The 26,144-nt window shown below is 41.6% G+C and overlaps 1 protein-coding gene across 2 annotated transcripts; it reads left to right on the top strand.

The window, feature by feature from the left end:
* On the top strand, positions 1–25,389 carry Ifngr1 (interferon gamma receptor 1). Of its 2 annotated transcripts, XM_023712224.1 has the most exons (8): positions 1–159; positions 10,486–10,600; positions 13,047–13,210; positions 15,083–15,255; positions 18,955–19,135; positions 21,120–21,179; positions 22,684–22,805; positions 24,227–25,389. In XM_023712224.1, the coding sequence occupies exons 1-8, from the start codon at positions 75–77 to the stop codon at positions 24,782–24,784; spliced, it is 1,458 nt and encodes a 485-aa protein (XP_023567992.1). In that variant the 5' UTR covers positions 1–74; the 3' UTR covers positions 24,785–25,389. The 2 variants fall into 2 exon arrangements, with proteins under 2 accessions (XP_023567992.1, XP_004628633.1); XM_004628576.2 differs by lacking the exon at positions 21,120–21,179.
* Positions 25,390–26,144: the final 755 nt, after the last annotated feature.

The following is a 26,144-nucleotide window of genomic DNA, read 5'->3' as shown; positions in this document are numbered from 1 at the left end:
TAAGACCTAGCGGGAGGCAGCTCCTGCGGCTCCTGCAGCGGGTCTGAGCTGGGCTCGAGGTTCCGAGTGGCAGCATGGCTGTCCCGGTCCTCCTGCTCCTTCTTGTGCGTTCCGGGATCCTGGCTGAGATGAGCACCACGGAACCAGAGCCGTCCTCCGGTACTGTCGCTGGCGGCTGAGTCGCGGCCGTGCGGGGGCGGGCGGGCGCGGGAGGGGAAGCGCGGGCCGCCACAGCTGGGAAGCCCCGCCTGGGCGGCCGCCCTGGCTTCTCCGGGTCCGGGCTCCGCCGGGGCTGCGGCGACGCGGCGTCGCTGCCAGCGCAGTTAAGCACACCGCTGAGTTACTTCAGACTGCAGTCTGCTCTTACTGATTGCTTTTCAATAAATGAGTTTCCAGGTCATCATTGGGCATCATTTAAGCCAGGCTGCTCCTGGCTTAAAAATACCTCAGTGTCAGGGTGCGTTCGCAGTCCTTAGGACAAGGGAGCAGTTTTTTGTCGGCTGTCGAGAGGTATTAAGAAGGTATTAAAATGTTGGTCTTTTGTCTAACTCTGCAAGCGGTGGGATGCGCACGCTCAGTAGCCAGGATATGCTCAGGACTCTTCGCATAGTTAAGTGTTCGGAGCGTTTTATTGCCTCCTGTGTCTGACATTTCCCAGGAAGCGAAGACTGGAGCTAGCTTTAATGAAGTTCAGAGTAATCGTGATTAGGAGGTGCAGTGAAATCGTTATGCCTGTTGAGTTCTTGTTAGATCTTCTCTATTCATATCCGTCCCTCCTCCGGCTTGATCTTCAAAAGTCAAGCCAACAATGTACTCATTCCCTTGGGGCAGACGTGTTCCCAAATTCTGCAGAGACAAAAATCGTAGTTATTCAGTTTCTGCTTTCCAGGATTATGATAAGATCCGTGATAAAAGTTACTAAGAGCTGCCCACCGTCGTAAGTGCCAAACAGCTTGTTTTTGTAACATCCCTGCAAGGAAGCTCTATTGCTATTTCTGTTTATGGGCGAGAGATTGATGAGGCAAAGAGGTCACTTAGCTTGTAGAAAGGTCACTACTACTCTGGGGAGCTGGGTGCTTTGGCTCCAGAGTCCAAATTCTTAATCATTCTGCTAACTGCCATTATGTAGGGCAAGGGCAAACTATTGCAGTTTGCTGTGTAATGGGCTGCTCCGCCCCAAAGTAAGATTTGGGTGCGGGCTCCATCCTGTGACATCAAGAAAGACTTCAGGAGATTACCCTAGCCTCAGAACTGGAGATGCACAGGCAGAGATGGGAAGTGGTGTGTTGAATTCGAGGACTACAGTGTTTTGTCCAGACTGTGATTGAGCGTACAAGGGGAAATAGAATAGGTGGAGAGGTAAGAACCAAGTAATGAAATGCCATGCCATTCGGAATGCAAGGGATTAGAAGCAAAGCTTTGGATAACTTTAGCAAAAAGGAAATTATTAGCTCAGAATATCCGAGCAACAGTTAAACAGAAATTAGTCAGGAAGCTAGAACCAAAAGCTCAGACTGTTCAAATATGTCTTTTCTTAATTCTTTTTGGACGTTGGCAGCTTCCCCACTAGAGCAGAAATCATGGATGCTGATAACATTTGAGTGTTAAAACCATGCACCTTCTCCAGGCACGGAGGCACCCTACCCTGTACTCTCAACTCCTTGGGAAGTTGAGGCAGTAGGCTCATGAGTTCAAGGCCGGCCTTTGCAATTTAGCCATGTCTCAAAACTTAAAAATAAAGGGTTTATTGCCATTCAAATATTATAGGTGCATGAATTCAGCTAAATAATCCAATATAATCCAGTAGACCATAATAGTAGTGGGTTATCTGCAAAACTGGCAATGTCAGAAGTTCTTGACTCGAGCCTTTTACAGCTCAGCATATTAATATGGCTTTATGGTTTATACTTTTCTGCTGGATGGTTAAGACCAAGATGAAACAAGACCTATATAACAAGAAATGTAACTTTTGTATCTGACAAGGTCAGTCAGATCCCCTCAGGATTCACCCTGAAACCCTGTAGAGCAGTTTAATGTTTGAATGGCATTGGAACACTCATCTCTGACAAAACTAAACAAAAAATAGAGATATAAATGACGGTTCATTTTGTAGTAAATATATATATATATATATGTATATGTATATACAAAAAAGTATAGATATACAGCTACTTTCTCTTAGTTCAATGAGAAGAAAGATTTATACTAATAGTGTTTAGACAAGATATCATGTCTACATCTTGTATTCTGAATAACTACAAAGGCAGCAATATGAAATGTATTAATTATTGTAAATGCCATACTAACCTGTTTTGAAACTCTCTCATTGTTATTTTTTTCTCAATAAAATTAATTTAAAAAATAAAAATAAAGGGTTTAGAATGTGGCTCATTGGCAGACGGAGGGCTTGCCTAGCACACTTAAGGTTCTGCGTTCACTCCTGGGTACTACACCCTCTACCCAATCTTGCAGCTTCTTCTAGCCTAATGAAATCTCTGGGGAAGGCTCTGATTTGCCCTGCTTGGTTGGCTGCCAGCACCTATGGGAAAGCCATGGTCAAAGGGAATGGGGTGGGGGCATTCCCAGGAGAAGTAGTGTGGGGTTCCTGAAAGCCAACAAAACTATATCTAGGATAATATCTAGAGCTCAGACTGTTAAAATGTGTCTTTTCTTAATTCTTCTTGGACTGTGACAGCTTTCCCACCTTAGCAGGAATCAGGGATGCTGGTAACCTTTGAGTGTTAAAATCATGCTAAAATATATCAAGCTAAATATATATAGCAAGCTGTATCCCTGGCTGAGGTCACTGGGCAGCCACTAGTTCATATTACAAAGGGAAATGATTTTATGCAGGGCGAACTATGCAACTTAGAAAGGCCAGTCTTATAAAAGAGTTTGAGCAAAGAGATCCCTTAGCAGTCTGCTTCTTGAATCTGAGGAATGGGAGATGAGAATTGGTAATGCATTGGAAGGGAGTGGACCACATGAAGGAATATTTGGGAGGCCGTGTGTAGGACCCCGAAGGTGGAGAAGAGAATGGTTCAGTGTCCTGGCTGGACCAGAGCACCAAACCAAGTGCCAGCCCTTTCCTTGTACATTGAAGTTCCTCTTGGGATCCCTTGGGGCTACGCAATCGCACATCCTCCCAAGCCTGCCCTGGGAGTGGGGCTTCCTGCCTGCACCCTTTGCAGCCTTTTTGTACTCTGGCACTTTGTCAGCCCAGAGGTCAATGAGACCCACCCTCTTATGTCAAAGTTAATTGAAAAGGCAAGGTCCTTCGTGTAGGAGGAAACCCACAGTGATACCTGTGTCTGGCTCTTGGTTAGCTTCCCGTTCTCACCAGTACCTCGCTGTGTTTACTCTTCTGGCCAGCTTGGCAGCAGAGTGGGAAGATCATCTTGGCCAAAGGCATCTGGCAGGAACAGACGAGCAGGGAAGAGAATGTAGTGAAGTGACACAGTCACTCTGGAAAATCCCAAGTGTTGGTGGGTGTATTGTGGTACAGTCGTGGGCTTTCATATTTCTCAGTGAAAACAAAAACAGTGTGCCCCTAATAACCAGTGCCATTTCATCCCTATGGGCTTTCACATATGAAAGTAGTGTGTTTGTTTTTAAGTGAATTGAAGTCACCTACTGGCTGTCTCCTTCCAGCGTGCTGTTCTGGTCTAGTAGCATCTAAAGACATGCCCTGAGGATGAGCCCTTCACCTAATATTTTATCAGTCCTATTGCTACTCATTCTCTGACTTTAGGAAAATGGGTGGTGTTTAAAATTGTCGCTATTTTGTTCAGATTCTATTTACTTATTTCAGAAATTCAAAATACCACATTTTAGATAGCACTGTATAAGACAAAAGAGCAAACTGTAACAGTACACTCTGGAAAGAGTAGGTTCTTGTCATTTTCTTATGAAGGAGTGTCTTTATGTTAGGTTATTCCAGTGCATAATAATCAGAATCCTGAATATCTGTTTCATTCTTTTCTCCTGTCTGTCACTAATGATTTATTGGAGTCTGTTGTTCAGCTTTTGCACTGGCTGCCCTCTAATTGTGGTAGAGTCGTAAAAGGAGCCAACACTGCTTGAAGCAGATGCTTGTGAAGTCATCAGAAAACAATCTCACTTGGGAAGGGCAGGCAGGGAAGGGAGGAAGGGGAAGTAAAAATATCAAGATGTGTTATGTGCGTGATACTGCCCACCGTGAATGTACTCATTCAATATCGCAAGCATGTACTAATGAAAGAAGAAAATAACCATTATCCCTCACTGAAGGATGTTTCCTTACAATGAACAAAACTTATTGTCAGGTGCTTTCATGATGTCTCTAGGCCCTTGTTTTCGTACTGGGAAATCATGTATAATAATCTTATGCCCATCATAAGATCATTTGAGGGATTATCTGAGAATAAATAAAAAGGTTGAGCACTGTGTATTTTATGTAGTAGATGTTTAATATATATGATTACTACTCCGTATTGCATGTCATTTTTAATGGATACACTTTAAATATTAAATTGTTTTTGCTTATATATAAGAAATTGTATTGGCTTTTAAAAATCAAGTTATTCAAATCACTATGAGAAATTTAAGATATATTCAGCAGCTAAGTCATTCTTCCACCTTTTTTTCTTTATAAGCTGAAAAGGCCTGCTTTATTTATTTATTTATTTTCCAGACTCCTCTCAACTTAGAATAAATGAGTCCAAAATGGCTAATACTCAGAAGTTACTGTTCTCAAGGACTAGATTGGTCTAGCCCAGTCAGAATTCCTGCTAGCCCAGGCCCAGTTAGATGGAACTGGATCAACAGGAACAAGAATAAGCCACACCCTGGCCCTTAAGCCATGCCTATGCTGAGGCAGAAGGATCTCTTGAGCGTAAGAGTTCAGAACCGGCCTGAGCAACATAGTAAGACACTATCTGTTTTTTTAAAAAAAAGAATAAAGTCCTAGCTTTTAGGCCAGAAAGGTAGGTGAACAAGTATTATTAGCTAAGGTCTAGCTGGTGGTAGTTTGGGTGAGAAATATTTGGGAAGAGGAGAGGACTAATTCATAGTAAAATACAGTCTGCATGTGTAGTGCTTTTTTTAAAGAGAGAGAAAGAAAAACTTGTTGACATCAATTGCATTAGTTCTGGGCTCCAGATTTTAAGAGAATGCATGAAAAACCAGAATAGGGCCTTAAAAGAACCCTTTAGGGACACTAGGGATCTTGATCTAGCTGAGGAACAAGTATATACAAGTAAAATACCATAGATAAGAAGATTTTAGGCCTGGTTGAACCCTTAGTTCTTAAATCTTTCTCTGAAGGTACATGATAGTAATCAAAGGAAGCAGAAAATGGACCTCTCCGCCGTTAGTTTCACATAGTGATTAATACATTTCTTTGAAAGCTATTGAAAAACGTTGAAATATTTCAGTTCCCAAAGTACATGTACACTTTCTTGAAACACCATGTACAGGAACTCTCAGCTCTCAAAATGTCCTTGTGTAGCCGAAGTCTAGAAGACAAGCATAGAGAAAAATAGCCATTTCGTGAAGCCATTGAGGAGATGGATTGTACACGTAAACTTATTCTGAATCAGTTCATTTTTTGTATCCAGTCTGAATTTCTGCAGACATTGCCCCATGTGCAGTAAAGATGAAACTTTTGTGAAAGTACCTGTGGCTCTGGATCCTCAACTTTGGAAGGGTGTTAGACTTTGTCCTTAGAGTTGCTTATACAGAAAAGAGTTCACATGCTTTTCTCTGGAGCATTTGGTTTTGAGCTGGGTATCCGATGACTTCTGAGTTCCCAAAACAATTGAACTCCTGGTCCCTTCATCTTGCTCTGTGTGTCTCAGTGTGTTCTTTCCTTAGAGAGTTAGTGAACAGATTGTCAGGGTGGCTGCAGAATCTGTAGCTAGTCCAGTGTCGCTGCCCATGTCTTTAGTACAGTCTTTGTGCACAGGCTAGTAGACTCCTTGGGCTGTCCTTCTTTCAAAAACAGCATTTGCTTTTAGCAGTTAGGGTTGGAGCATGGGTGACAGCTCTTCCTTTTTCTTGTCACCCGTCTGCACAGGGAATTTCTTGTGTCCTCAGATTGTCATCTGTAGGATCTGGATTTTGCCTCCACCACCACCCTGTATTTACCAGTGATTGTCGCATAGTTCTTCTGCCTGCTGTTTTGCCTCTTGGTGACATTCATATTGCCCTATTAGTGACACAACCATCGCTGCCTATTTTTAGCTGTCTTAATCTGCCGTCTGTGTTGCTCTTTTGGTGTCATGACTCTTCTGCCTGATCATCTGAGAAAACAGTTGGCTCTAGGAGGGTTCTCCTTTTCTTCTGCATTGTGTTAGAGTGTAGTGAAAAGCGAGCATTTCTCTCTCGTGCTCAGGGTTTGGTCTGGTTTTGTGTTGCGTTGTTTTCTTTTGCTTCGCCTTCCACTCTTGCCTCCTGACTCCCTCCTGTGTTTAGTTTTGTTTAACCCACAGTTTAAGTCCTTCTGCAGAAGTTTTGGGAATTAGATCTTTATAAAGCTAAAGTTTATTCTAGGCAATGTTTAGACAAAATACACATAGTAATTCTAAGCCCATGTATGAAGCCAGTGGAGAAATCTGAGCATTGTAAAGAGATGGAAAACAGTCTGTAAGATTATTTTAAATCATTCTAATACAATCGCTCTTTAAGCTCTGTAGATAACACTATTTTACTAGCTTTCTGCATCTCTTTTACTTGTACAATATAAATGTGTTATGGCTAGAAGCTTGTTGTAAGCCTTAATTATTTTTTCTGAATAGATAGTAGTTGACACTGCAGGTTATAACAATCCAGAACTATGGGAAAGTGGGACATGTCTGTTTATTATGTGATTTTTGTCAAAGACAACAAAGGCAGATACATAATAACTACATGAGTTCTCTTCAGGTAGCATTGAAATTAAAGGTTGTGTTTGGTATAAATATTCAAAAATTTCTCCTTTAGGAGCCAGCCAGATAGCTCAGTGGACTAAAGTCCACAGAGACTGGGGTTCCATCCCCAGCATGCTGTGCCGGCCCTGCCTCCCCGGGGCAAGCTGAGACAGTGACTGAGACTGGGCGTGGTGGCATGCACCTGCAATCCCAGTGCTTGGGAGGCTGAAAACAGGAGGATCACTATGAGTCCAATCTGTACAGTGAGACCCTGTGCTAAATACATTTAATTTTTTTTTTCTTTTAGCAATAACTTTGTCTGCTAGAATCCATTGGGACTTCTTTCTGTTAGTCACCTGATTGACTTGATTGCTTTGAAAGCTGTGATTTAAGTTCTTGTCCTAGTCTAACCATGGTAGATGTCTACTTAAATTATCAGACACATAGTCTAATTCATACTAGTATCCCATGAGTCTACTGTTACTTGTTATTCTCTAATGTGTGATTTAGTAATTTCTTCCTAAGTACAAAATTTCTATCCTATTTAGATTGATTTCTGTGTGGCTTTTTCTGAAAACAAAAATTTCAGATGGAGTGCATATAATTATAAAATCATTTATATTGAGACTAATTAAAAAGAAGGACTTAAAAGGAAGTAAAAGACTTACCGGAAACTGGAGGAAGAAGAAGAGGGAGGAGGAGGGAGAAGGGAAGAGAGGGGAGAAGAAGAAAAATCTTATGTAGCAGTAGAAGCCTAGCAGGAAATGTTCCCGGTGATGTAGCTCGCGAGATTTCCTGTCCAAGTATGGAAACCTGATTTTGTGTTTCTTGTCTTAAGTGTGACATTACACAGTTTCATCCTGGGAGGACTATTAAAAGGAAACCAGGACATGATGGTTTGAAAATTGTTATCCTTTCCAGAGGCAAAAAATGCTAAAATTAACAAATGAGTTCTGAAGGAAGCTTGGATTCATTATACATTTTCTAACACTAAATACCTCTCTTACATGGTTGCAAAATTAAGATTATTGGTATGATTGTTATTTGATAGTAAAGTTGAATTGATCCTGAAGGAGAAAGCTGAGGAATGGCTTTTATTTCTGTGGAAACCATGGGTTTTCACTTGAAACTAGATTGTTTCAGAAAACTGAGGTACAAATCCACCATAGAAAGAAAAACACTCTTAGCAAGCATCAGGATTCCCACTGCGCGGCCACAGCACTCTACCAGGACTAAAAGAGAAGAGCCAGAGCCAAATCTGGCCAGACCAGCACTTCGGAGCTAGAGGAAGTTGCCTAGAGAACCAAAGATGATATAGCACCAATATCCATCAGTAGTATACAAAATTTGTAATTTTGTTATAAACTACTGAACATTTAGTAGCTGGGAGTATTTGAACCTTTCACTCTCCCTTTCACCTCAGATTTATAATCTCAAGTTTTGCTCACATTTTAACACTACTTTGGTAAATGTAGAAGTTAGATATTTTGGCAGGAACTAAATCTTTCCTATCAAGGGGGTAGCATAAAATGTATTGGTTCAGGATAAAGCATTTTTTTCCAAGTAGGTTTTTTTTTCCTCCTAAATAAAGAAATCAGCTATGGTAGCATATAGCTTTATTGCAAACTACTTGAGAAGCCAAAGCAGAAGGATCACAAATTCATGAATAGGGCCAGCCTGATAGCTCAGTGGACTAAAGTGCCTGTTTAGGCAGAGCACAGTGGTCAGGGTTCGATCCCCTGCGCATGGTGGTGGGCACCTGTAATCCTAGAGTTCGTGAGGCTGAAAACAGGAGAATCACTAAGAATCCGATCAACATAGTAAGACCCTGTAGACCCTGTCTTAAATACAGAAAAAAATAAAGTTAATTAATTAATTAATTAATTCCCGGGTAACCTGGGCAACTAGGACCTTGTCACAAACTGAAATATTTTAAATGGGGCAGGGAGAGCTTAGTATTTGCACATGTGGGGGCCCTGGGTTCAATGAACAGTACAGAGAATAAATAATAAACCCTTAAATTACAAACAAAGTTTCTCACTTTGGGGACTGCTGGTCTTCGGGGCTGGATTGTTTTCTGTGGAGAAAACCCTGCACATGGTGGGCTGCTCACTAGCATATCTGCTTGCCTTGGACCCCCTAGATGCCAGCGGTAACCACCACCTTCTATTATCTCTGGGTCGTGAGAACCAAAAATGTTTGTAAACATTGCCTACTGTCTCCTGGGGGATAAAATCATGACCTGCTGAGAACTAAAGGGAAGAAAATGATCAGAAAAAGAAAAAGCCAACACAAAAATTTAATTATCCATAATTGCTTATTATTCACTTAAATAACTTGATCTTTGTTATGCTTTGAAAAGACAGTATAGGACATGTATTAAATAATTAATTGAAAATTAAAATAATGTACCAGTTTGGACTTCTGGGGGAATTTTTATTGCATGCAAGACTGGAGTCTTGAAATTTTCTTTTTAGAAAAAGATATAGTAGGCATTTCCTTTAACAGTGAGCAAATATTTTGTGTATATTAGTTACTGTCTTGCTTGATAGATAAGAAATCTAAAGTAACTATTTAACAATATAATCAGGAAATGACCCAGATTTCTTCAAGTCTGCCCCTATGAGGTTTTTTATTTTGTTTGCGTTTTTTTTTTTTTTTTTTTTTTCCTGTTTTCAGTACAGGGAATCAAACTCATAACCTTGCACTTGCCAGGCAGGCACTTGTGCCACTGAGCTATCTTCCTGGCCCCCTTGTCTTATGTTTTAAGTGGTCCAAGTGTCATTACCTTCCAGGGTGTTGCGAAAAAATAAAACTTGGCCTTGGACACTCTCAGAATTTTGGAAAACAATGATGTTATGTTTAGAAACCATGGCACCTGGCCGTATTTGCCATTCATTTATTTATTTTGGTTTTATTAATGGATCATAGTTAGTGGAGTTTCCTAGGCAGGACGGATTAACTCAGATTGAGTCATGTCATTAACAGTGTCTGTACCTTCATGCCCATCCTCCTGTTTGCTCATGTGACTCTTAACCAACTGATGTTTTCTAAAATGCTTTCTATAAATGAAGACAGAAAGAATTAAGAAAATTAGAACTCATTATTACAATAAGCATTGCATTTATTTTTCAAAAACTCCCAAAACATTATGGGAATTCATTGCCTCCTGTTATATTTGTGTTTCTTTTGTACATAAGGTGTACAGCATTTAAATCAAAACCCTTTTGTACCCTCTGAAATTATTTCACTATCTATATAGAGATTTTAACTTTTCAAATGTATTTGACTAACATGACATCTTAATATAAGATTTTATATTTATCAATAAAACTTTGAAAAGAAAAAAAAAAGAATAAATTATCTAGTGGGGTGTGGTGGCACACCTCTGTAAGCCCAGCAATGGGGAGGCTGAGGCAGGAGGAGTTCAAGACCAGCTGGGGCCACAAAGTAAGCTGAAGATCAGCCTGAATTGCATAGTGAGAACTTGTCTCAAAGACAAAACAAATAAATAATTTGTGTTAAAAAAAAAAAAGATTTTATAATGTAAATTTTAGTTCCTTACTGTTGTCCATTTTACTTTTTGAATCTCTTACAGTGCCATTGCCAACCAATGTTCGAATTCAGTCCTATAACATGAACCCAGTCCTGTACTGGGACTACCAGAACATGCCCCAGAATGTTGTTTTTGCTGTGGAGGTATTGCGCTACGGGTAGGTGTTGTTCTCAGTCCTCAAACATTCCATAACTCTGTTTTCCTTCCTTCCCATATGGCAAAACTTCCTGAACTGCTGGTAGTCATTCAGAGATGCTTCAAATACAAATTAATTCTTTGTAAAATACCTGCTACTTTTCCTATCAGTATCAAAGTAAAGAGCATCATTAACTTGTAAGATTTTTTTTCCCCCTTTTGGGACTAGGTCTTGCTCTGTAGCCCAGGCTATCATCAAACTCACTGGATAGCCCAGGAAAGTTCAGCATTGTTTTGATGATCTTACACCAGGTAGCTGACCTTAGGAGACACTACAATACAGTTCGAAGCTATTACCTAGCCAGGTGTGAAGGTGGGCATGGGAAATCCCAGCTCTCTGGGGGCTTGACACAGGGGATCTAAAGTTAGAACCCTCCTTAGGCAACTAAGGTACTCAATGAGGCTTTGTCTCAGAATTAAAAAATCATAAAGTGACAGGAGATGTAGCTCACTGTGAAGGTCCTGGGCTCACCTCCCATTAAGAAAAAATGAACAAGGGAAAAAGGTACTACGTAGTGGTCTGTGGCTGTTGCTCACAGAACATTTGCCTACCATGCACAGGCCCTAGGTTTTTTGTGGGGTTTTGTTGTTGTTGTTGTTGTTTTGTTTGTTTGTTTGTTTGTTTGTTTTGCCTGCTCAGCCCATCCTGAGGGCAGGGCTTACACAGCATGTGGTTCCAGGGATTGAACCACTGTCCCCTGCGCCTAAGCTTGCCTAAGCTGGTGCTTTAGACCGCTGAGCTATTTTACCAGCCCCAAAGTTCAGAAGAATTTTTTTTTGGGGGGGTGCTGGCTCAGACTGCCAATATTACAAAATCTGAAAAAAAATCAAAAATGTGAAACACTTCCAGTCCTGAGCATTTCAGGAAGCTTTTTTTTTTTTTTTTTTTTCTGGTACCTGCGTTTGAATTCAGGACCCTGTGCCTGCCAGGCAAACACTTATTCTACTGAGCTATCTCCCCAGACCTCAGGGTGCCTTAAAGGTGAGTCTGGTAGGGCATGGGGAGCTGGGGATCGAACCACACAGTCCCCTGTGCCTGACTGGGTTTGCCCCAGCAGGGGCTTAAACAACTGAGCTAACCCACAAGCCCTAGGTTTGATCCCCAGCAACTCTAAAAATTAAAAAGATATTACCCACAAGCAAAGAAAACAATTTTTATGAACGTAAATGTAATGAGCTCTTAAGATATACTATTAAATGAAAAACACAAGTTCAATTATATAATGTGTTAGGGAATAAGAAAGAATATGAAGAAATAGTAACAAGGGATTGCCCAGATTGCGAAAACAGAAACAAGATACAAAAGCCTGAAGCCAGCGAAATTGACTACCTGCCGGGGTAGACAGTGGGGAGAGCTGAACTGTCTTCACTTAGTCCCAGATACCAAGGGCATGTCAGAAACGTCCAGGAGCCACCTAGAAAAGGTTTTTCCTGGCCAAAGGTGTGACCACAAAGCAGAACACAATACAGTGAAATAAGAAAGAAACTCCATTTCTGTATTATTATTAATTAATAATGAAGTGAAGAAAATGAAAAGCTTTTCTAAGGACAGATGGCCTTGAACATTTTAAGGTGTGACAAATCAATCTAGTAAAGATAGCCTCCCTTTATAGTATTTTTTTACTAGAAAGACAAATTTCAAACTATTTTGAAAGATAAATTCAAAGAGAAATTGACAACTATTCTCAAGAGTCTGTTATGTGTTTGATTCTATAATTAAATCACATTTACATTAAAGGAATCTAGAGTTGTTTAAAAGATTTTAAGACTTAGATGTGGAGTGTGGTTTGTACAAGTCTTAAGAGCTTGCACTGAGCCTGTTTCTCATGAAGAGACATGTAGTATAGTTTTAGTATCCCTCATCTGAAATGCTTGGGAGGGCCAGGGAGATAGCTCAGTAGGATAAGCGCTTGTATGGCAAGTGCAGGGTCTTGAGTTCAATCCCTGGTACTGCAAAAAACCAAAACAAACAAAAAACAAAGCTTCCTGAAATGCTTTGGACCAGAAGTGTTTCTTATTAATGATTTTTTTCAGATTTTGTGATGTTGGCATGTGCATAATTAAGTATCTTGGGGATGGACCCCAACTCTAAACATAAAATTCATTTGCATTTCATATACATCTTATTTCATACACTATAATTTTATGCAACTAAGTTTCATGATGTAGGATTTTTCTGTTTTGGCATTCAAAGTCAGTGTTCAAAAACTTTGGGATTTTGGAACGTCTTGATTTCTGGTATTTTTGTTTTAAGGATGCTGGACCAAGTAGGGTTGTCTCTCCATCCTACTGTCGTTTAGCTCTTCATACAGGGTTTGTGCTGTAAATGAAAAAAAACACAGAGATGGTGCAAGATTGCGATAACAGTAAGTGTTACCTTTGTGTTTCTTTATTCTCTTTCATTTTAGGAAAACATGGACTATTGCCTGTAACAATACACATGATCATCATTGCGGCATTTCTGATGTTGAGGAACCAAATCTTCCTATCTGGGCCAAAGTGAAAGCTATAGTTGGACAGAGAGAATCTGCCTATGTAACAACCAAATCATGGTTTATCGTATGTGAACATGGTATGTATGGTGAATACGTGTCACTGTGAACATGTTCTCTGTTTGTTTTTGCTCTCATCAGCAGTTGTTAGAAATGATCATAATGCCTAGGCCACATTGGGAGGAATTCAGAGAGAGCTAGTGTCATTCCTTTTTGTCAAGCCCCCTAGAGACAGCCATCCTTGTGCCACTTTTACACTGACTTTCCACGCCCAGCAGTACTTGGCGTCACCCTTCCCCTCCCCGTGCCATCGGTAATTCCTTTCAGAGTACATTCACTCCAGGCTTTAGCTTCTGGGTGTCATTTTGCTGTCTACCTTCAATCCATGGTGTCTGTGGGGCTGTGAATACCAACTTAATACATTAAACACATTAAACATGTTTAGAACTCTTACCTTTCCACCCCTGTGACTTTCAGCTCTTCATTCTTCCCATGTCCCATTCCGGTAACATACTTCAAACTCCAGAATGTCCACGCCAGTTTGTATTTGCTGGCTCCTATGTCCTCCCTTGGTAATCATACCTCACTTCTGTGTAAAACAAACCTTGAAGGGGTTAGAGATACAGTCCAGCAGTGTGGTGCTTGCCCAGCAAGCACAAGGTCCGGAGTTTGATTCCTGGTACCAGAAAAACCCTTTAGTCACTTGACTGTGCTGTAGTCCAACAGTCCTTCAGTACCTATTCTTTCGCCTTCTCCTTTCTTTGCTCAGCCTCAGTGCTAGGTTACTTGAACTACAGCCTTTCCAGTGTGCCCTCGTGTTTGGACTCTCTTGCTTTTCAGATTGTGCTGTCTGTGTTCTTTCATAGGCCTTTTTCATACTTAGGCTTTGATCGAGCTAGCTTTCCCATAGTAGACGCAGTACCCAACCCACACAGCTCCAGGGAGCAGAGGTAAGATTTGGCTCAGTGTGTGGTCACCCAGCTCCAGGGAAGAAATGTGGTGGACAGGCCTGAGAAGCATAGCGGCTCAGTTCATGGTGGCTCGGAAGCAGAGGTGCCAACGAGAAAGGAGTAGAAGACCAAACTTCCACCCCAAGGCCGTGCCTCTGTAACCTTCTAGGACAACAGAAGTGTGGTCCACCAGTTCCTGGGTAGAATGCAAAGCCAATCAAGTTCACATTCCACCCTAGCCACCACACCCTTAAATGTTTTATTCCATACTTTAGTAGTCAGGTACATACTATCTGTGTTGTCAGATTTTCCCCTACTGATTTTTCAAGGGCCAGCAGTATGCTAGAAGGTATGCCAGGCCCTGAAGTGCATTGAACCTATCTTCTTGGCGCACAGTAGGTGCACTGTAGAGATGAGGCACACTGAAAGGTTTACCAGGAAAGCGTCAAACATCCGCCCTGAATAGCCGCTGACTCGTTGGCGGTCTCGGTCTGATTTTCACAGTAAAAACTGAATTATTAGCAAACATTTATAGAGCCTGCATACCAGGAACCCATGACTGTTGAAGACACAGAGCTTTACTGAGGAAAGATAACTAAATGCCTCTCACAATTTTTACAAATCTGCCTTTTTCTTCATCTATAAAAGCAAAGGTAAAAAGTACCTAATAGAGCTTATTTGACTTTTTAAAATCCAATCCATAACCAAGCATATTTCCCTTGAATGAGAAATGAAGTTAAACTGCTAAAGAGGAGTTTGGAAAAGAGTACTTCTTACGTGAGATTTGTGGAGTATTTATAAAGGGTATTTGGAATGTCCTCTAGATTTTTGTGGAATGATTTAAGTGTGGCGCTCCTTAGTCAAGGTATCCTCCTTTAGTTAAACTGTGGTCCTGCTTTAGTAAAAAACAAAGAGTGGTGTGGTTGGTTGATTGATTTTGATAATTTGATGGAATGGGCCGTGAGGTTCCGAGGTCAGTACTAACTGCGCTGCTCTCCCCAGGGACGGTTGGGCCACCTGAAGTGACTGCTGCCCCCGAAGAGGACCATATCATTATTGAAGTGACTCACCCTTTAATTCAGCCAAATGAAAACGAGTCAGAAACTGCAGATGATTTTGAAAACCCTTGTTATGACTTTGACTACAAAGTATACGTAAGAGTGAATGGAAGTGAGGTAGGTGCGGCAACCCACTCAGGTCGCCTTCTGTCCCTCTCTTGGACAGAAGCTTTCTTTCCCTCAGTAAATATATCCTGCTCTTAACCTCCATTGGTCCTAAAATTCACTCTCTGGTTTTAGAGAACAAGAACTCCCAGGTGTCTTTCACTCTGGGAGTTTCCTTCCACTGTACCATTCAGAGGTCGAGGGAGGGAAGCACAGCAAGCCACCAGCCCAGGCCAGGCAGGACAGTATGTCATTTTACTTTATTTATTTTGTGACACTGGGTAGGGACTGAAGCCAAGACCGTTCTCACTAAGCAACACGTCCCTCCCCCATTTTTCATTCTTTGTTTTATTTTTATTTGCCAAATCTTGGTATTTTCCAGGGTAGTGAAAAAAGGAAAAAGATCACAAGGCGTGGGAGGGAGTCGGGGGCCAGGACCTCGGGCTGCCCATCTAGAGGCAGAGAGGTGCACAGAGGAAGTCTGAGAAAAAGGCGCAGGCTTGGTCTGTGGAATCTCTTCCCTAACAAATGAGGAAACGAGGAAGCAGTCAGTCACAGGACGTTTCAGGACACGCGTGCAAAGGCAGCGTCCTGAGGAACCAAGGACAGGAGTGAGGCTTGAGAAGTGAGCGTCCTACAGGACAGGCTAGTGACGCAGCTCCGGAGGGCCTTATAGCTCAGGCTGGGAGGGCTTGCTTTTTTTTTGGGGGGGGGGTGCTGACTCCCACAGGCCTGGCCAGCACTGCTCAGCAGTGGGGGAGGATGAAAGAAACAAATGTTCCCTTCACCAAGAGGGGATGGCTGACTGCTGAGTTGGAGGACACCTGGGCTGTGGCCAGAAGGGAGGCAGCAGCCTCCTGCCTCGTGGAAAGACCAGACACGGGACCTGGCTGGTCACCTGGCACAAGCAACCCTGAGCTCCCTTCCATTTTTCTCTCAGTTTCCTTTAAACTGTAAGCTGCAAGCTGGGGAGATAGCTCAACAGTCTGAGTGCCTGCCTGGCAAGCACAAGGACCTGGGTTTGATCCCCAGTACCACATGCCATGCTGGCCCTGCCAGGTGGGCCACTGAAACCAGGTGTGGTGGTGCACACCTGTAATTCCAGCTGAAGGGAGGCTCAGACAGGAGGATCACTATGAGTCTGAGCTGCGTAGTGAGACCCTGTACCAAATAAATAATTAATTAAAAAAAATTAGCTGGGCATGGTAGCACACACCTGTAACCCCAGAACTCATGAGGCTGAGGATCCTTGTACGTTGCGCAGCAGCCGGGGCTACAAAGTGAGCTCAAGGCCAGCCTGAGCTGCATAGCGAGACCCTAGCTCAAAAATAAAATAAGTTTAAATTTAATTAGATTTTTTTAAAAAGCAAGTGAGGTAGGTGTTTCTGTTTCATATTTTTTATATATTTAGCATGAGCAGAGTTGATTTTTAGTTTCCTTTTTATTAGTATGTGTTTCTAATGCATAATGACTACATTCATCTTGGAGAAATTGATACATATAACTACCACATGGATTTTTCTGTAGCTAGTACAAGTTGTTTCTTGATGGTGTATGATGAAAGTGGCGTGCTTATGCTATTCAGGCAAAACCCCTTAGTCATAACCTTTAGGAAGAAAATGCAGATGAGTGCTGATAAAAGGAACTGGTATATAATCAATTACACCAGCTACATGAGTACTTTTTAAGGTTTCTCTTTCTTTGCCTTACCAAGATGGCCCTGTGTCTCCACTGGTAAGATAGGATAATATAATTTTTTTCTCTCCTTAGAGATGATGTAAAATAATATGCATTTATAATTTGAAGCATCAGTTTTGAAAAAAAAAAAAAAAAACTATAGAACTGTGGCGATGCAGTTATGGTATCCAGGCACTGGCGTGGGGTCCGTGCCCTGATTGGAGCTGTTCTCCGCTCTCCACAATGATGGCATTTCTTTACTTGATAAATATAGTAGCTATCTGTGAGGCATGCGGTGGTACAGCTAAGAGCAGCATGGCCATGTGGGTTAGCTGGTGGGCAGGGCACAGTGGGCAGGGCACAGTGGGCAGCAGGCAGTGACAGCTTCCTGGGCAGGTAGCGACTGCTGTGAGGTCAGGTTGGGGTGTGAGCCCCAAGGGTGGACGTGAGTGAGCATTTCAGAAGAAGACCCAGCAGAGCTCCAGCGGGCACATGAGGGAAGAAGCCGGCGGGCCAGTGGGGTTGGCAGGTGCAGAGGACGCTGGAAGGACTTGACCTTGGTGCTTTTGTTGCACCTTGGGGACATTAAAGCAGAAAAATGATGTGATTTAGATTTAAAAATATCTTCTTGGCTGTTGGCAGGGATGTCTTTATGAAATACAGATGCACTTGTGTTATTCCACTGCTTAGAACTCCTCAAATCCCCACTGGCTATAAAGCAACGAATTTCTTCCCGTGACATGGCCCCTGGACCCTGACGCCTCAGCCTTGTGGGTCCTTCCCACTCTCCTCGGCCTTCTTTCATTCGTGCTTCAGAGAATCGCTAGCTCCTTGATCCCTGAAACTGCCCTGTTCTTTCACAGAATGCCGTTCTCAAGCCTCCCACTTGGCAAATTTCTGCCCATTCTTTAGGAGCTGAGGTGTCATCTCCAGTTTAATTGTTTCCCGACACAGTAGACTATTTCCTTCTCTTTTATCTTGGTTCTGTATAGGATTCCTCAGGCAGTGCTCTTCAGTCCTTGTAACATTTCTTTCTTACCTCTCTTCTACTCTGAATCATTAGAGTAGAAGGTACCGTTGAACCCAGGTACCGCCGTCCTGCCTGTATTTGTCAGCATCATGTTACCACAGGGAAATCCCCAAGTCCACTGCCATATAAAGAAAAAAATTTCATCTCTGTGACCCCCTTTTGCTAGACTTAAACCCTGGACCTCACACATGCTAGACAAACCCTGAGTTATACCTCTGAGTTACACCCCTAGCCCAAGTGATTACATCTCAGACTAGACCAGAGAGAGGGGGAGAGATTATGGATACATAATCCCTCCCAAGGACACGCCCCCCAGAAACCTAAGGACCTCCCATTAGGCGCCACCTCTTAAAGGCTCACAGCACCTCACCATACCACCACCACCCTGGGGACCAGACCTATTTTATGAATTTTGGAGGACATATACTAAAACCACAGCACTACTTGTGTATTTTCAGGTCCTGACATAGTTGACCCACACACTGGCTGATAGAATGAATGATAGATTTTATATCATTCCTTTCTAGGTCCTACTTTTCAGAGATCCTGCTGCCTTTACACAATACTTTTATTATGTTTCCCATAAAACTTCACTAGCTAGGGCCCAGAGAGATAGCTCAGTAGAATAAGCACTTGCCTGGCAAACGCAAGGGCTTGAGATCAATCCCCGGTTCTAACAAACAAACAGACAAACCAAAAAAAAAAAAAAAAAAAAAAAACTTCACTAGCTAAATTTCAAACACTTTAGCAATAGGAGAAATTAACATTTAACAACTAACAATGAACATCCCGGCGGTCCAAGTCTTTGATGGATGCACGTCATCATGCTGTACTTAACAAATTGACCTGTTCGATATCGGAAGTTTCAGATATGTTTCATATTCATCATATATACACTATATGGTGTGTGTGTGTGTGTGTGTGTGTGTGTTCTTTGATTGACCAAGATAAGTATGAGGAATGTCTTTTATAGATTAAAGAAACAATGCCTTTTTTTCATGTAGGCCATAAAATACAACCTCATGGGAGATGAGTGCTCCGACGTTGCCTGCAGGTTAAGAGTTCCAGTTCCCTTGCTGAATTCTGAGTACTGTATTTCAGCTGAAGGAATCTCTGAACGGTGGGATCTTAAAACTGAAAAGTCAAAAGAAAGTTGTATTACCATTTACAGTCGCAGCTTAAGCGGTAAGTTCTTGCCATTCTTTCGTAAATACAGAGAAGGGTAACTAAAAGAGGTCATCTCTCTTAAAAACATTCAGCAGCTCCTTTCCTCACAGGCAGTTTCTCAACCAGTAATACATACCGAGTAACCAATTGGAGCCATTGATGACCCATGAAAATCTGTAACAAATATGTAAAATTATAGGTACAAATATCTGCATTCAAAAGTTTATCATACATTATTTGTAAGATACAAAAATCCAGAAGATAATAAAATTATCTATCGTCCTGTCGTCCCCCTAAAATGTACCATTATTCACAGTTCATTGTTTTCTTTTTGTCCTATTTTCTCTTTCGTTTTTTGGTGCTACTGTAGTGCATAGTGTATAGAATTTTGTGAATTAGAGAGCTTTCTTTTTCTTCACATACTCAATAGCATTTGTTTTGTGTTGTTGTTGTTTTGACAGCAGCCATTCTAACTAGGGTGAGATGGTGTCTCCTTGTAGGTTTTTTGTTTGTGTTTTAACACAGTATCTCACGGTGTGGTTCAAGCTTGTTCTGAACTCTTGGCCCTCCTGCCTCAGCCTCCCAAGTGCCAGCGTTTCAGTTATAACACCGCCTGAACCCACCTTTCACCTCTTATTCTACTTTTGATTTGTGTCTGCCTAATTGCTGATATATTGAGTGTTTCTTCAGCTATTTCTTGGCTACTTGGGTACCTTCTTTGGAGAAGTGTGTGTTCAGATTATTTCCCACTTTTTAACTGTCTTTAGTTTGTTTTTTGGATCTTTTATACATTAATGCAAGTAAATAGTTGATAGTTATTTTCTATTCTGTGGATTGTTTCTTCATTCGGTTTTCATTCTGTGTGTGTGTGTGTGTGTGTGTGTGTGTGTGTGTGTGTGTGTACATTCCATTTCTTTCATTAAAGTTTTATAATTTTCATGGTAGAGGTCTTTCATTTCCATGGTTCAGTTTATCCCTAAGTATTTTTATAGCTATCGTGAGGGGGATCTTTTTCATAAGTTCTCTTTTAGCCAATTTAATACTAGTAACAGTGAAAGTTATTGATTGGTTTACAGATTCTAATAGTTTTCTGGTTAGTCTTTAGAGCTGTCTACGTATAGAATTCTGTCTTTTAGAAATAGGGGTAATTCATCTTCCCGCTACTTATTTGTCTTTTATTTCTTCTCTTGCCTAGTTGTACAGGTTAACACATACAGTACTTGTAGAGTAAGAGCTGCAAGAATGGGCGCGTTTACTTGATCTCAGGAAGTACTGTCTGCGAGCCTCCCCCCTTGTGTATTGGCCGTGGGCTAGCCATGTGTGGCCTTTATTATGATGCATCCTAATCTTTCCGCACCTGATTTGTTTTGGACTTTTATCGAGAGGAGAAGTTGAATTTTATCATAAGCTTCTTCTGCATCTACTGAGATGGTTATTGACTTTTACCCTTGTCGCTGTTGAAGGCGCTCCATGGTGCTTACTGGTTTGTAGATGCTGAGCCATCTTTGCATCCTTAGAATGAAGCCGGTTACTTGTGGTCAGTGCTCTTAGTTGGTGCATTGCTGAATTCAATTTTCTAGTAATTTTTGAGAATGCTCATCAGACGTATTGGCCTCTAACTTTCCTTCTTTGTTGTGTCCTAAGCTGGCCTCACAAAATAAGTTTTTTGAAGGGCTTGCTTCCTGTTGGTTTTTTTTTTTTTTTTTTTTTTTTCAGTTCTTTGGAAATTGGCGTTCATTCTTTAAAAATTTCGCAAGCATTCCACAGTGAAGTGAGCCTGAAATTTTTTGTTTCAAGACTGATAGTGATTCAATTTCATTATTTGTTTTTGATCTATTTTGTTTTGTTTTGTTTTGTATTCCCTTAGATCCTCATGATTCAATTTTGGTAGGCCTGATACATCCAAAAATTTATCTATTTCTTCCAACTTTTGTAGTTTGCTAGTACAGTTTTTCATAATAATCCCTGTTGTTTCCCTTGCTTCCTCTGATTTTATTTATAGATCCTTTTTCTGGAAAACTGGAAATCAAGGCTGAAGTGTCAGACCTAGCTTTTAATGACAGTAAGTTCCAGGCTATTATATAAAAGTTTTAAGTAGGAGATTTAGAGTAACATAGTAGATTTATGCCAATTAACATTATGCTGTTTGAAAAATAAAATACAACTCTGCATGCACAATGTGAAATACTGTTATGTGCATGCTCTGGATCTATTTTCTCAGGAACACTGAATTATAGCCAGGTGGTACACACCTGGGGTCCTATCGTGGAAGGCTGAAGTAGAAGGATTGGTAGTTCAAGCTCCACTGGGGCAGTTTATCAACTTAGTGAGGCCCTAGATTAACATGAAAAAAAAAAAAAATTTTAAAGGGCTGCGGGTGTATTTCACTGTGAAGGCTCTGGTTTCAGTCTTCACAACAGAGCCCCTCAAAACCCCCAACACAAACAAAAAGGCCTGAAGGCTGTCACGGCCACACGGTGGCAGTACTGTGCTTGCGATCGGTGAACTCGCTGTGGGCATCCGCCCCCTCGCTCTGGACTTCTATCAATAAGCTCTAGAGTTTGCTTTGTGGTTCATTTGTCGTGTGTGTGTGTGTGTGTGTGTGTGTGTGTGTGTGTGTGTGTGTGTACCTTCTTTATTTTATTTTTTAAAGAGAATAGAAATTAGAATTAAAACAAAAAATTACAAGGGATACAGATTTTCACTTAACAAAGTAATAAGAATTTCGTAGTATTTGTTGAAGTAAATTAACTTGTCTTTTACTGTGTAATGGTTTCTTTTCTTTTCTTTTCTTTTCTTTTCTTTTTTTTACATCCTATATCGATCGAGCATAGTGTAAGCATTAAGCACTAACTTCGGCTGTTCTCTGTCCAAGGATTGACTTTGGAATAAGAATGAGAGAAAATGCCACGCACACGCGTGAAGTAGTTACTGTTTCTTTACAAGAGAAGACTGGGGAAGAAATGCTAGAGATTGTTACGAAAATTAAAGGCACAGAGTAAAATGCACAGTGGTAATAATGCGTGTGCTCTGACCCAAATCTTCTCCATCTTTTATGTTCTTTATATCTGGTTTACCATCATGAGGACTTTATTCCTGTGTGTGGGCATTTGTGTATTTTAGAAGTATTTACACTCTTGAAATAAGCCTAACAGAAGATTCTGAGGAAGAGAGCTAAATTTCTTTAAGAGTTACATGACCAAAGTTTATTTCTCAAGAAAGATATTTTGTAATTCTTCTTTCCCCTTCTTAACTGAAAGAAAAGCATAACCCTAAACACAGATTGTGTTGGAGGCTGCAGGGAAGTTGCAGTAAAAGAGCTATGTGGACTCTGCAGTACTAGGGCAGGACAGTCCCAGAAAGTTCTAGAATTACAGAATTGGGAACAATCGTTTTGCGTTCTAGGATAGATACCTATTTTCTGTTCAGATTGACTGTTCTTTAAAGCTCTTGTCATATTTGCTAACTAATGTATAGATCTATTAAATGATAATGTTAAAACTTTTTGCTATGTAATAGTAGAATTGCATCTTAATTCTAACTTACGATTTTTCTCTTTGGTTTAGATTCTGTTTGGATTGCAGTTGGTGCTACCACCCTACTCTTTCTAATAGTTATCCTCGTACTTGTGTATTATTTTAAGAAGAACCCCTGTAAGAAAAACAACATAACGTTACCTAAATCTTTGGTAATTTGTTTATATATTTTCTTCAGTTATTAGTGCTAAAATGTGAACGGTAACTTTTTCTGACAGTTTCTTCCATTTGTTCTTTAAATGGGGCGATGTTGAGCCGCACTCCGCGGAATGCCATGCCATGCTAGCGTCGTCGTGTTACTAATTTTCCTTTAGGAGCACTGACCACCCAGTCCCTCACACGTTCAGAACCACAAGGGTCTTTAGGGTGCACCAGCAGTTTTTATACTCAGTCCAAATCCTGCAAGGAGTTTCGAGTCTGATGGAAAGCAAAGACGAGTATGTAATGGGCAGGTAGTCACCGTGATTGGTTCAAAAGTAGAAGTTTGTACCCAGCCAGTGAGGACTCTGCCTAGCACATAGGCTGGAGGGAGATGGCGCTGTCCCACAGCCCGTGATGTCTGAGCATTCTTGAGAGACAGTAGTTTATCCAGCTGCTAAGAGGTAGAATGTACTAGGCCAAGAAACTAGAAAGCCTGGTTTTTGAAGATCTGCAAAAATGGAAATGCTTTATTATGGCAGGAGTATGACAGGAAAGATGGCCAAAAGTGAAATAGAAACTTAACATTTAATATCTAGCATTTCAAAATCTTTAAAATGATGAAAAATATTTAAAGTTAATAGAATGGTAACTCTTTGAATTGAATATAACAAGAATAGTACCTGTGACATTCAAAGGGTATGTTGACATTTGCTCTAAAACTACAATTTTTGAAGCAGATAAGAACTAGCACCAGTCAGTGGCCTGTTCATATGTGAACTATAACAGGCATCTTCCCTCCTCTCCAAGCCCCCATCCAGTGCACCCTCTTGTGCTTGCTACGGGACAGCTAAACCTGCCTGAGCAGTAGTACAGCTGGAACCGAGAGAGCCTGGCCGGAGCAAGTGTGCTTGGGAGTGCGGCGAGGTGTGCTGTAACCGTGCCCTGGCCTTCGATACCGCCGTGCTACTCTTTCATTCTAAGAAACTCCTTTCATAGATCAAAAGATATGTGAAATAGTCAACACATTTTGTAGCTAGTAAAAATTGGGACTCCAGCTTGTATTAAAGAGTGATAAGGACCAGGGAGATAGCTCAGTAGAATAAGTGCTTACCTGGCAAGGGCAAGGCCCTGAGTTCAATCCCCGGTTCCACCAAAAATAAAGAAAGAAAGAAAGAAAGAAAGAAAGAAAGAGAGAGAGAGAGAGAGAGAAAGGAAGGTAGGTAGGTAGGTAGGTAGGTTATCTGACCCCACAAGTTTGTTGTCAATCTCATGAGAGTATTGTTATGAAAAAGAAAAGCAGAACCAACTACTCATTAAGTTACCTTGCCCCACGTGTGTCCTCGGTCTTCTGTCACTGTTTGGCCTTTGCTTGTTTGAGAAGAAATATTGAAGCTTCGTAGTTCACTGCCGTCACCATTTTCTCTTTTTTCAGCTCTCGGTGGTAAGAAGTGCCACTTCAGACACAAAACCTGAGTCGAAATACCTGTCCTTGAACTCCTCGTACCAGCCAATTACCGAAAACGCGGTGGTGGTCAGCGCAGAGGAGGTATCCCCCGTGACAGGGTCAGGCCCGTGCTACCCCGGAGACGAGGCGCAGAGGGAGGACCCTCCCACCATGCCCACCACGCACATGGCTGACCCTCTCCCCAGTGGCTCGGACCTGGCTTCCAGCAGCCTGCCAGCTGTGTCGGGGAGTTCTTTGCACTCAGGTAGTAGCCAGTCGGAACCCTGCGCTGTATTCTTAAACTCCTACCACTCCCGGAATGGTTCTAATAGCAGCCTCGTGGGTATACCTGAGTCAGAAACCCCCGCAAGTGATAAAAATGAAGCAAAGACAGAAGGACAAGAGCCCAAGGTGCTGAGAAGCGCCCCCACCTCTTTCGGCTACGATAAGCCACACGTGCTTGTGGAGCTGCTTGTCGGGGACGAGGGTGCCAAAGAGTCTTTGGTTGGTTATAGACTTACAACAGATTCCAAGGAATTCCCCTAAGGTGACAGGTGACAGTGACTTCCCTGCTTTGATTTTATGAAGAGATCGAGAACTCTAAAATGGAGTCTTGGTTGCCATCAACCAACTGGAGTCGCTTGGTATAGGCGTGGAAAGAAGCTGTTGATCCTGTCACGTTCAGCCTGAGAACTACAGATTCTTTTCTTGAGAACAAACCTTGAGCCACTGTGGCTTCCATGCCTAGCCACCAGGTAGGTGGGTGAGTGGTTGCCGTGAGCTCCTTCCGGTTAGCACTGCTTCTGCCCTTCTCATTCTGGCGAGAGGTGCAAGGGGACTTCGGCCTTTCTACTCCTCAATATGCTGTCTTTCAGTGGTTTTATTTTGTAACATGGTCTAGCTGTTTTGCCCAGCAAGAGGACCTTGAGCTCCGATTCTTCTTGCCTGGGGCTCCTCGGTGGCTGGGATTACTGCACCTGTGGTTTATGATGCTTTTGGTATCTTGTTTGAAAGAAACTCCAAAAAGTATTCAAAATCGAATTTAAAACCGAAGTGTATACTAATAGCACTAATGGAATGTATAAATGGAAGCGTGTAGGTTTTTTTATGTACTCTTTGGTTATTTTGCAATAAAATACTTTCAAACCTTACTTGATACTCATTTATGCCAGCACTGAAGTACTCTTTCAGAAGTAACTGGAACACTTTTTTCATTTGTTGCTATGCATTAATGGCTACAGAATTATTTTCTAATTCTGGCTAAATTTTTAAACAATCCTAAAAATGTCTTCCAAATGGTCCTTTATCTTGATCTTTCAGTAGTTATCACCCAGTGTACAATCCCTATTCCAAGCAGGGCTGGGCTGGAGGTGTCTGGGAGGGGCTTGGCTGCCCTGCGCACCAGGGTGTGTTGGGGAAGAGAAGCCCCAGCAGTGGCAGGCCGGGTACAGATGCAGTTGTATCACGGGAGCGGGAGCGCTTGGATGGCAAAGGGAGAGAAATCCTAAGACTCACGTGAGTTAGTGGGTCAGCACACAGTGAGGTGCAATTCACCTGAGGAAATTAGTGAAATTAGCGAATGAACCATGGGAAAACATTTCTCAGTTAAAGTGCAGATTAAAATGAGACTATTTTATTCTGTAGGGGCAGGGTGGTAGTTTTCACCCTGCTGGTATGCTCTCTGATTTGGGGATGCTTCTCTTGTGAATGGCTTTTCAAACCATATCAGTATGTACCACACTCTATGAACATATCCTTTAATAAACTTCATTTGTTCTAATGGAAAAATTGTTTTATAAGTTCTTTTTTTTTTTAATGTATTTAGTACAGGGTCTATAGGGTTGCACTACATAGATCAGACTTGAGTGATTCTCCTGATTTCAGCCTCCAAAGTCCTGGGATGACA

This window comes from Octodon degus, unplaced genomic scaffold (assembly GCF_000260255.1).
Source record: "Octodon degus isolate 3935 unplaced genomic scaffold, OctDeg1.0 scaffold00024, whole genome shotgun sequence".
NCBI lineage: Eukaryota > Metazoa > Chordata > Mammalia > Rodentia > Octodontidae > Octodon > Octodon degus.
The sequence above is the reverse complement of the archived record's forward strand: the minus strand, read 5'-3'. Positions and strand labels throughout refer to the sequence as shown.